The sequence below is a fragment of the Hemitrygon akajei genome, chromosome 6, assembly GCF_048418815.1.
Source record: "Hemitrygon akajei chromosome 6, sHemAka1.3, whole genome shotgun sequence".
NCBI classification, from domain to species: domain Eukaryota; kingdom Metazoa; phylum Chordata; class Chondrichthyes; order Myliobatiformes; family Dasyatidae; genus Hemitrygon; species Hemitrygon akajei.
Genome location: NC_133129.1, coordinates 146,123,576 through 146,135,911, shown reverse-complemented (window position 1 = coordinate 146,135,911; position 12,336 = coordinate 146,123,576). Strand labels below are relative to the sequence as shown.

Below are 12,336 nucleotides of genomic sequence, written 5' to 3'. Positions count from 1 at the left end.
TGGTTTACCAGAGAACTTATTGTTTCCTCATTGTAATTTTACAAGCTCCTGCTCTCAGGTGGGTATCACACTCGTACAGCGGATGAAGTGTGAACATTATTTCTCTTTCCACAGATACTGCCTGACCTGTTGAGTATTTCTGGCATTCTTTTTTGGGAAGGTAGATTTAAACCATTCACAATGAGCATATAGACCCTCCACTTGCAAATCATGATCAGAACTGGAATTCAAATTTATTCACCCAGGGAAGCCTTGATCAATTTCAGCACAGATATCATTACATCAGTATAGGTTATTGCTAAAGCTTGAGAATGCTCTGAACCTAAGTGAACAGGATGCTGCCACTCTAAGTATTTGCCATGACAAGAGGGAATGTTAGGTATTCAAATTAAAACCTCAACTTAAGACTAATTTATACTTGTCCATACGGGCTACACCGTAGCCCTGATTTTCACTTCTGTGTAGGCTCTATGCCATGGTTGGTGTGCGCCAGAATGTTAGTTGGCATGGGGTTTCTATGCCACTGTGTTGAGTTTCTTCGTGAGAGCCCATGTACGAGGAAATGCATTTCAAACATTTTCGCATGTCGGCAGGTAGATTTGATGATTTGGTTCATCTAATTTGCATCAGTGCGCAGACATGGCGGAGAGGATGCAACCGGAAATGTGTAGGAGGAAATGCGATGCTACCAAGCGGACCAATCACAGTTGTTGTGGTCTGCATCCTCGCGACACGAGTTAGTTTTTTGGGGAGGTGTACGTCACCCTACGGCGTAGGGTATGCGATACCTACGGCATAGATGCGACACACAAGTATAAATCAGCCTTTACACCTTGCTGTTGGAAAGTGCACAAAAAGAGTTTTACATTCTTGGCCAAGTCCTCTATAACCCAATTTGGAGGAATAAATATAATGACCCAATCAAAAATTTATAAATTCATTTATCTGCAAACATGAAAATCTGTGGACTTCCTTGCAAACAGAATAATACATCAGGAGGTATATTACTATATTTTTCAATTAACTGTGTCCTGGGCTTTCTTCTTAAAATCAATTCCTTACCGAGATCGTTTTGGTGTCAGACTGTCATACTCTACTTGGTGTTTCAACGGAATAAGTGGCCGAATAGATTCAAACATTGGCAGACGACTTGGCTCATTTATCACCAGTTTTAGGTCACCCACCAGAACAGGGAGATCCATTGATCTGAGAAAAAGAAGTAAAACATAATTATGTATGTACCAGCATAGTTTCCTTTCATTTTCACCACTTAGTCTATCTGTTTAAATCAGATTCACTTCAGCTTCTTCAAATGTTGAACATTGTCGAATTATTGAATCAAGAGGCACAATAATGAAGTTAGGACAATCGAGTGTTACCTCACTGAACTGATGGATGCTTCAAAACCCACTTATCCACCTCAAGACACACAACGGATAAAACAGGTGTAAACAGCATTTTCACAAACCATTAAAATCACTTTCAAGTTAGTTACAAGCTGCATCTGCATTTGACATTTAAGCAAGAACATTTCTAATTGTTATACTGCTCATCTAGTATTCTATATTTCTACACCACAAAATAAAAATGAAAGAAAAGGGACAGGTTTCTACGATTGTAGCACAGTCTTTATCAGATATTGCCAAATTAATATTTTTCTACACAAAATGCTAGTGGAACACAGCAGGCCAGGCAACATCTATAGGAAGAAGCACTGTCGATGTTTCGGGCCGAGTCCTGACGAAGGGTCTCGGCCCAAAACATTGACAGTGCTTCTGCCTATAGATGCTGCCTGGCCTGCTGTGTTCCACCACCATTTTGTGGGTGTTGCTTGAATTCCCAGCACCTGCAGATTTCCTCGTGTTTGGATATTTTTCCACATTTAATTTGTATAATGAACATGCTTGGCAAGAATTGTTGAGAAGCTCAAAACCCACAGCTTCAAGTGCAAATCCTTTAACTATAATGAAAGTCTACAGATGTATCTATGGCATGTAAATGTACAGAAAGGGGAAAGAAAGTGTTCCAACCTTACATTAATTCAAAACCCCAAACTCTAAATTTACATTCACAGATCTGAACAGTTTTGGACCAATATGAACTGGATACTCAAATTAAAGTTACCCTACATAAAATGTAGTGTTGAAAATGATGTAGGATTCAGATTTGTTTCTCTAATGAAATGCATCGAGCGCAGCTTGAAGAAGTTTACAGGAAAGCAAAGAGCTCCAACTCTTGTGCCATTGTAAAGTAGAGCATTCAAAACCCAGTTCACCACATGTCTGACAATCCTAGCTATCACCAAGTGTGGCCTGAGTTCCTCCACATAGTAAGTAGGTGACATTAGAGGATGTGTATATTAGTGTAAGAACCTGGTTCACATGGTTAAGGATCAAGAATCAACTTCATGCATCACTTACACGCACATGTTCCAGGACTTTGTTGTGGTGTGTTGGTCAGGGCACGGCATACAAAAAACAACAACATTCAGCAATTACAAGCAATAAAGAATTATACAAAAATAAAGTTGGAAATTAAAGTACGGACATGGAATAAAATGTGTATAAATACATTAGACCACTTTTTATAATGCTGTTTACATTGTAAAATACATGCTGGGATTTAAGTGTACATGTACAGTGTAGTGTAATGATAGGGGGAACTGACAGAGGGGGTAGGGCAGTGGGCAGACGAGAACAATTGATCAGTTTAATTGCCCGGGGAAAGAAACTTTTAAAACTTTTTTTTAAATTCCCCTATAGCGCCTTTGATGCACCATCAATAACTCACTCTGAGACGTAAAAGCGAGATATCGGCTTTTATTGACTGGAAGAAGGAACGAGCAGTGAGTGACCACCATACTACATCCTGGAGACTGAGAGGCCGGGCTCAGACCTCCATCACCTTAATACAGGGATCTGTAGGAGGAGCCACAGGAGCAGTCATCGAGGGCGTGTCCAGACAGGTATACGTAGTTCACCACAGCCTTCCAGAAGGAAGATTTGGAAAAGGCAGGTTGCAGGGTGGGTGGTGTCAGCAATGATTTTTCCTGCTCACTTTTTTGTCCTGGACAAATACAAGTCCTGCAGTGATGATAGACTGCAGCCAATGACCTTTTCTACAGACCTGATAGTTTTCAGCAGTTTTCATATATTGTGAGAGAATGCTGCACCAAACTAGACAGTAAAGGCTGATGCAAGGATGCTTTCTACGATGGCACTGTAGAACTGCTGATGCAAAGATGCTCTCTATGATGGCACTGTAGAACTGCTGATGCAAAGATGCTCTATGATGGCACTGTAGAACTGCTGATGCAAGGATGCTCTCATGATGGCACTGTAGAACTGCTGATGCAAGGATGCTCTCTACGATGGCACTGTAGAACTGCTGATGCAAGGATGCTTTCTACGATGGCACTGTAGAACTGCTGATGCAAAGATGCTCTCTATGATGGCACTGTAGAACTGCTGATGCAAGGATGCTCTCTATGATGGCACTGTAGAACTGCTGATGCAAAGATGCTCTCTATGATGGCACTGTAGAACTGCTGATGCAAGGATGCTCTCTATGATGGCACTGTAGAACTGCTGATGCAAAGATGCTCTCTACGATGGCACTGTAGAACTGCTGATGCAAGGATGCTCTCTACGATGGCACTGTAGAACTGCTGATGCAAAGATGCTCTCTACGATGGCACTGTAGAACTGCTGATGCAAGGATGCTCTCTACGATGGCACTGTAGAACTGCTGATGCAAGGATGCTCTCTATGATGGCACTGTAGAACTGCTGATGCAAAGATGCTCTCTACGATGGCACTGTAGAACTGCTGATGCAAAGATGCACTCTATGATGGCACTGTAGAACTGCTGATGCAAAGATGCTCTCTATGATGGCACTGTAGAACTGCATCAACGATCAGAGGAAGATGGAATTTTACCAACTGCCTCAAGAAATATATTCTCTGCTGAGCCTTTTTGTTATTGAAGCAGATATGGTTCTCCCACATGAGGGCATACACAAGAATGATGCTCAGGAACCTGAAAGTTGAAATGCTGCTGACTGTAGAGTTTTTGACGATAGGTGTGTGGAGAGGAGGCACGTTTCTCCTGAAGTTGATATGCATCTCCACAGTTTTGAAGACATTCAGCTGCAAGTTGTGATTACACCGGTCATTAACTTGCTTACTTCCTGGTGGTGCTTAGATTCATCACCTCTGGTAATCAGTCCAGTGACAGTCGCATGATCTTCAAACTTTATCAGTTTAACTATAGATTCAGTCATTGGTATATAGAGAAAATAGGTGAGGGGAGAAACACACCCCTGAGCATTCAGAGCTGAGCGAGCAGGATGTAGAGATTTGCTTGCCAAGTCTCACATACTGCCTTCTGTCAGAGAGAATTAAATATAGCAACATAAATACCCGCAATTGACATTCCATGTTGAAGTGAATTATACTCCACTGTAGAAAAAAGTCCAAAGATGTTACACTGATGATTATGATGGATGCCAAAAGTTCTATTAAAGTCTGCATTGCTATACGAGTTTGACAAATCTACAATTTAGACAAAGTACAGCCAAAAGGCAGGATAAATCTGCCAAAATTGAACTAAAAACTAGCATATGGAAACAGAGCTCAAAATGAGATAGTAGAAATGTGACAATTTAGTTACATATTGGAAAACCTTATAAATTTTACTGAATGCAAGAGGCATTTAATATTTACCTTTGATGATTGGATAAGCTCTTTAAAACAATTAACAGTATAGAGGTTACATGTGAAGAACCCACGATTGAAAGAAAGCCATAGCATTAGGGAAAGTTGACTTGATTGCTTGACTTGACACCGAGGAATCTATTGGCACTATATAGTGCAGTTGTGTCTGGTCAGATATGAAAGATAGATTTTGATCCATGGTTATATGAAATATTTTAAAACTACAAACTTGGTATCTATATTTGGATTCCAAAGGAGCCATTCAGTAATTACATTGTGAGCTTGCAAAATGTCATGGGATGTTGCAACTTTAGAAAGTTCTCAGACAATATGTTGAGGATTAAATTATTAAGTTCACTCAGGTGGTGTGTTTAAGTACACTCATGTTCACTTTCACGAAGCAGGAGATGAAATAGAGATATGTTAGAATTCTCAAGAGTTTCTGTCATTACAGAGTTATAGGAAGTAGGAGGTCAAATACTGAATGCTATTACTTCATATTGTCAGGTGACTGTAAGGGACACTTTTGGTAAGGAACTATGTTGCATGAAAGTGGAACAGGTAGAAAACCATTACTAAACAATTGGTCACAGAAAGGTGCCCCAACTACCTTGCTAATACAATTAGACCAAAGAGTGCATGTAACAAGTGCCATTTCACAACTGGTTTCAGTCAAACAGAAGACAATGATGACCTTAGAACCATCAATTTTGTAACCTGTGTCAAAATAACTAAAAGCATTGACCTGACTGTGATTCAGTCAGAAATGCGAATGACACATATGGGCAGAAATTCAGCAAGGTGGTGTTAATGGCCCATGGTTACATCTCGTCTTAAATTTAGAGACACAAGGGACTGCAGATGTTGGAATCTGGAGCAACAATCTGGAGGTTCTGCCAATGTTTCAAGTCATTGTAAACCTACAGGAGTAATACTAAAGGTTGTGGGATTTCTGCATAAAGTAACTGATGACTGTACTGAAAAGTGCATAGAAAGTGGCACTGTTAAAAAATGGATATGATCCTTCGGCTGTAATGGGCATGAATCTGCAGCTTGAGCTCAGCATGTAAGTGGTTGAATAAGTAATTCAAGATTCAAGAAGATTGTTTATTGCCATTCTTCAGTATACAAGCATAAAGGAGAAGGAAATGGCTGTTACCCCTGGATTTGATGCAACATTAAAAACCACAATAAGGATAAAGAATGCAATAAAAAAACAATAAATGTGAATATAACAGCAATCTTGTAAAACACGATGTACAATTAACTGTTATATACATAGACTGATTGTATGCACGCAAAGTAACACAAGGTGATGTGGTGGGGGTGATGGGATGGGTTAATGGATGGAGGTGTTGAGCAGCCTAACAACTTTGGGGAAGTAAGTGTTTTTGAGTCTAGAGGTCCCAGCATGGATGCTGTGTAGCCTCTTACCTAATGGGAGTGGAACAAACAGTCCTTGAGCAGAGTGGGTGCGATTCTTCATGATATTGCTGGCCTTTTTCCTGCACCATTCTGTATACATGTCCTTGATCGTGGGTAGACTACTGGCCAGTGATGCATTGGGCAGTTTTACTTGCCCATTAATGAGGTCTCCTGTCCTGGTACCACACAATAATACGGCATGTCAGGATGCTTTCCATTACGCTTCTGTAGAAAGTCTGAGTATTGGTGTGCACAGGACGGCTCTCCTCAGCCTCCTCAGAAAGTAGAGGCATCAGTGAGTTTTCTTGACAGATAAAATATGTGGATGCGTTGAATGAGTTCTGCTGGGCACAGAACCTATACCTTCACTGACAATATACAGAGTGCATCTACTTAAGGTCCAGCATATCACACAGGCAACTTGCATGCAAAGGTAGCAGGATCAAAATTTTTCACATAACCAATTGAAGAAACATCTTTCTCTGAGATGGTCAGAATCTATGCTCAATTTTTACCAGATGTTACCATCACCTTGACCCCCCCCCCCCCCCCCACTGTAAGTAAATATGGAAAGACAAACCCTGGAACAAGATGAAGAGGAGCTAACAGGAAATCGGATTCACCTCAGCAGATGCACCTTTCTTGTTCATTATGAATCCAAAAGAGCATTGATTCTCTCATGTGACGCACCAGCATGAGGTTTGCATGATCATTACTTACCTGATGAGCTCAAGCTACAAACAATGCATATTTTTCATTCCAATCCCATAAATTGTAACCAAAAATTCACCATCAACAGTCTGTAGTGTGAAATCTTGCTGCTCCGCTCTAAATGAAAACAAATATGCGAGAAAGAAGCCCATTGCCTTTAATTCTATCTACTTTATAAATATGTCCTCAAAACGGTCAATCATGGCCCACAAGCCACTACTACCATTTTGACTCAAAGTCAGCCACTCTGACAAAGGTAGCTTCCAATCTACAATGTTCTGATGTGTTGCTTGCAGTCTTTGCAAACTATACGTTATGGGCAGTGCTCTATTGTGACCTTTATACAAAGAGCAGCGAGTTCTCATGCTGCAAGTTCTCATGGCTGGTGAATTTTTGTCCTCGAGTGGTGTGATTACTGTACTAGGAAGATCCAATCAGGTGTTTCATTCATACAGGCCTATGACTGCGGACTGTTGCACTGTCATGAATTGCTACTGGGCAACAGTAAGGACATCTGGCGGCAGTCCCGTTCCTTCCCATACCTCAGAGATTTTAGGTTAGTCAATTAATTAGTCAATGTGAATTTCCACTTGCAGACAAATGAATGGTAGCATCTGGGAAGAGATGAAGGGACCGCTACAGGAATAAAATGGAATTAATGTGAAAAAGGGTGCTTTATGACAGGCACATATTCACTGGACAACAGGGACCATAACAGTGCTTATTATTCTATGAAGCTGCCATCTCTGATAACAGTCCACAGTTCTGGTTAGCAACATTCACAACTTTCATTTACATAAAGTAATATTTGGCACAGTTTGATGTTTCTCTAGCATCCAGCATTGAGGTTGGACACTCATTTCAAATACTAAAGGAAATGCTCAAAGTATTGTAGACAGCAGGTCCAAGTACGTAGTGAACTGCTGGATCATTTCTTTCCTTTTTGTGCACAGGATAACTCATCAGTTCATCTTGTGATAATTCCCAGCTGAGATGCTTCTAGGGGCCTTGTATTCAAATGAGATTGGTTCTGGCACAAAGTATAGTGATAAGTGTTTTGGGGAGAAGAAATGAACCCTGGGAAGCTGGGGGGCGGGGATGGAATTTGCAGCTTAAAAATCATTAAGATTTTTCAGGTAGGTTTCTCTACATAGACACAAGAGACTCTGAAGATGTTGGAGACATAGAGAAACACAAACAGATGACGCAGAATCAATGGGGAGGAATACACAGTCAAAGTTTTAGGCCAAGATCCTTCATCAGGACACTTGATTTTGCCCTCTGAGTAGAGCAAGAAGATCAACATCTATTGCCCATCTTAGTTATTCACAAATCACGGTAGCAAGATGCCTTATTGAGTCACTGAATGGAGGGACAAGATGTCCCAGATGTTGGAATCTGGAGTAACAAATGTGATGCAGGATGAAAATGGGCAGTCAATGTTTTGGGTTGAGACCCTTCATCTGGGCTGAATGATCGAGACGAGATAGCCAGTATAAAGATGTGACAGTAAGGGGTGGGGCGACAAGTTGTAAGTGGTAAAGAGGGGTGGTAGGCAGATGGAAGAGGGAAATTGGACATAGTGACAGAGGCTGAAAGGTGAGGGCAGAGGCAGCAGAGGGCCGCAGATGATGGAATCTGACAGGAAAGAAGAGTGGAACATGAAACCAAGTGTGAGGATGGATGGGCAGATGGGAACAGAAGGGGGAGGGGACTGAGTTGGAGGAGCCAGCTAGTGAAGGGCAGAAGGAGTGGATGGAGGAGGTGCAAGAGACAGTCTTGAGGGAGTCTGGATGAACTGGGTAGGTTGTGAGGGGAGTGAAAAGGGACATAATGGATGCAGTTTACCTGAAACTGGAAAATTCAGTGTTGATGCCATCAGACTGCAGCCAGAATATAAGGTGATGCTATCTGAGTATGTGTTTAGCCTCAGTCTGACAGTGGAAGAGGCAGAGGACAAAAAGGTCGGCATGGGAATGGAAAGGGGAATTAAAATGGCCTCCCAAACAATGAGAAACACATTGACATCTCACAGCAATTCCTCCTTTAACTACCGTAATAAAAAAATCTCTACTCACACACTTCAGACTCTTGCATCATTGAATCAATGCAACCAACTCCAAACATTAGGAAACATCACTTATAGAAAACTGAGTTCACCACTGAGTTAACAGTTCACAAATGGAACAATGACGTTTTGAACAGGGCTTCTCTTAGCAAAGGAATCATGAAACTGGTGCTGTATGTACCCTCACAGCAAAAACTATTTTGACTTAAGTAAATGTATATACATACTTTGTGGATATGTGAAAGAATATTTAATGTACTGTTACACACTATATGATGTGGAAAATAATAAATAGGCAGAGGACATGACTGTTATAGTGTGATTGCTGTGAATTTCATTAAACAAGTGCAGGCAGTAAATGATTAAGAACGGTCGATTCACAGATGATGCAAACACTGAAGAGCTTTGCTTTATGAATGGCAAAAGCAATTAGGCCGTCCTCAATGAAACTGAAGCGGCAAAGCCCACTGGGAAACAAAACCAGTCCTCTTTACAAAGATCACATGGAAACTTTGCCAACGTCTACATTTCAGCTTCTTTTGTGCCTCGTTTATTCAAGTGATGAATGGAAACAATATATCCTGCCCAACATTGCTGCAACAGTAGCAAAATAAGCATAAAAATTATTCTGTTTAAACATTTAATACCAAAACACCCTGTCTGTTTACATGGAGATAGGTTTTAAATATTTTAATTCAATTTTCCAAATTTATAGTTCTTAATTGTTTAGAATTATAAAGGAAAAGCCAATTAGTTATAATATATTTAAATGAAATCACTATTTAACAAATTTAGGCAGACCTATATTAGGATTAAGGTTCAAAATGATTTAAATTCAAAGCAAACTGCCCTGGGATCTAAACTGGAATAATTATTCCAACGACAGAAATTATAATTCTAAAATATGAACACTAATTCTTCAATTTAAAAAATCTATTTGTAAAAGGACATAAAGAACCCAGAACGATATTGGTCATCTTCAACATCTATACTAAAATGTAAATGTGATTTTGGTACTTTGAAATAGAGCTTTGCACATGAGGAAATACATGTGAAAATTCCTGCATCACTGACTGACGATGCATGTACTAATAATAAAATGCCGTAATTTAGAGCTAGCCCATTTGTTCAGTTTGGTAAGGAGCTATTCAGACCAATACGGCTCGGAGATTGTTCTTAGGTGGGTGATTGACAAGTCAGTTTTCAACTTTGCACGTGGGATGGCCAGATTCACCCACTGTTTCTGGTCTAGAATACTCTTATGACTTTTACAATGGAAGACTTGCATTCACCTGACCTAGGACATCCACCAATGCCCCATGATTCTGGCCCATACCCTAGAATCCTGTATCATATGATTGTAGCTATTATTCATACTATTCATACAGATGGAGGTTCTGGTGATAGGTTACACAGAGCAAGCAGAAATTAATCAGATATAAACAGAAAACTGAATATAAACCATAATATTCAGCCAACCTATTTTTAAGTCAAAGGAATATAAGTTATCATTATAGTATTCAGCAAAAACAAGTCTTAAATTCTTAACATAATCAACATATACATGATAGAACAAATCAACTTTATATGTACTACATCAATAGTAATGATAACATTCAGTCTGGTCTTTGAAGTCACATAACTTGCATGAAAAACAAACACTAAAATTCAATAATGTTTCATCAAGGTCTATCATTTAAATTGGATTTTCTTGTCTGTAAAGCAATTTGCGATGACTTGAAGTAGCAGAAGCTTATTCTTAATTTCTATAGATTAGTTCCTGTGAGCAGAATACACTCTCAAATTTTATATTTAAATACATTTTCAGATGAGATGTCACCCATCTTATTAAATCTGAACCTGCTCTACAAACTACAGCAGGTTAAATAACTCTGGCCTTGACTGTTTATAAATGTAGGTTTATTTTTTGGCAATGTAAATATATTTGAAAACAAGCAATGGAATTCACCACGAAACACCTCAGACAGGGAGTAGTGAATAAGAAGGCTACTTACTGGTGGTACATACGTAGTACATCATAAAGGTAGTCCTTTTCTGCATCACTGTCAATTAATAAGTCCACCTGAGTGATAGAAATAGTTCAAATAAAATACATTTACCACAAAGTAGGTGTTAACTAACAATCAAATTAGCATAATAACTGAATCCTTAATAAAATTCCATAATTTTATCACTTTAATGAAATAGCCAAGTTTTTAGCAACCTGAATGAAAATCTATCAAAGGACATTATCAAAGTTGAATAACACATTAGTTATAAATTTACAATCTTTTGTTGAAAGCAGCTGAAATTAAACCATTGTTAATAGATATTTTATTTACGGCTAACATAATATAAAAAATCTGGGAAACATTTTTTTTGATAAAATCTCTTGTACCTTATGATCAGTAAGCTGTTCAATAAATATATTCAGGAATCTCTTGGGCCATTCATTAATGGAACACATTCTTGCTCAGCAGAATTGACACAAAATTACTAACTTGTAAAGTGATCAGTGTTTCAAACAACATAATATCAGCATCCAAGCAACAGACAATATAGGATCACAAGTGTATCAGATTCTGTTGGTTGCCTGCCACCTAGCCGAGCTGCTACTGATGGTCACTATGTTTACGAGCTGAATGAAGAGTCTCTCAAGCTGGTGTTACTTTACATTATATTCTCAATTAGTCATCTAAAAAAATAACTTTCTCTTTCATGAAGTAAATTTTCGATATTGAATTACTTAAGCATTAAGATGCAGAAAGGACAAAATGCCAGTAACCATGCATAACCATTTCAAGGTCACAGCATCTCTAAGCTCTTCAGACACAAGAGAATTGGAGCAGGAGTCGGCCAGTCAGACTCTCATGCCTGTCCCACAATTTCAGATTATCGTGGCTGATCTTCCCCAGTCCCCAACTTTTTTATTTAAATGCCAGTTTTCTGTAGTTCTCAATTCCTTGATCTTTCAAAAATGTATCTGCTTCCTATTTAAATGCCACTACGATCCAGTGGCCAGAGACCATCCAGGATAAAGAATTCCATCCGTACATTACTCTCTGCAACTAGCTTTATCCAACTCAGTTTTAAATGATTGGTCCTTAATCTAGTAAGTGCATATGTCCTGTATTTGAGATTCTCCCACTAGTGAAAAGATCTCCGTATCTATCCGGTCATGTCCCCTTCAGGAAATTGTATGATTCAATAGGTACACCCGTTATTTTTTTTTTAACTCCAAGGGATGCAGATTTAATTTGTTTAGTTACTTTTAAACTGCCTTCAGTGCCAGCACACCCTTTCTTAAATAGCAGAACCAAAACTGTACACTGTACTCAAGTTACAGCTTCACTTGTACCCTGTACAATTGTAACAATGCTTCCTCGTTTTTTAAATTTAAGGAGGGATAACGTTCCA

The 12,336-nt window shown here is 39.3% G+C and overlaps 1 protein-coding gene across 2 annotated transcripts in view; it reads right to left on the bottom strand.

Annotated features, from left to right (window-relative positions):
- The window catches only part of ush1c (Usher syndrome 1C), a 191,396-nt gene that overhangs the window by 164,615 nt on the left and 14,445 nt on the right, over positions 1-12,336 (bottom strand). For both annotated transcript variants that reach the window (XM_073049471.1, XM_073049472.1), the window contains exons 2-3: positions 10,935-11,002; positions 1,063-1,206 (exon numbers count right to left, since the gene is read on the bottom strand). In XM_073049471.1, the coding sequence (XP_072905572.1) occupies positions 1,063-1,206; positions 10,935-11,002 (212 nt within the window). The remainder of the gene's footprint in view (positions 1-1,062; positions 1,207-10,934; positions 11,003-12,336) is intronic.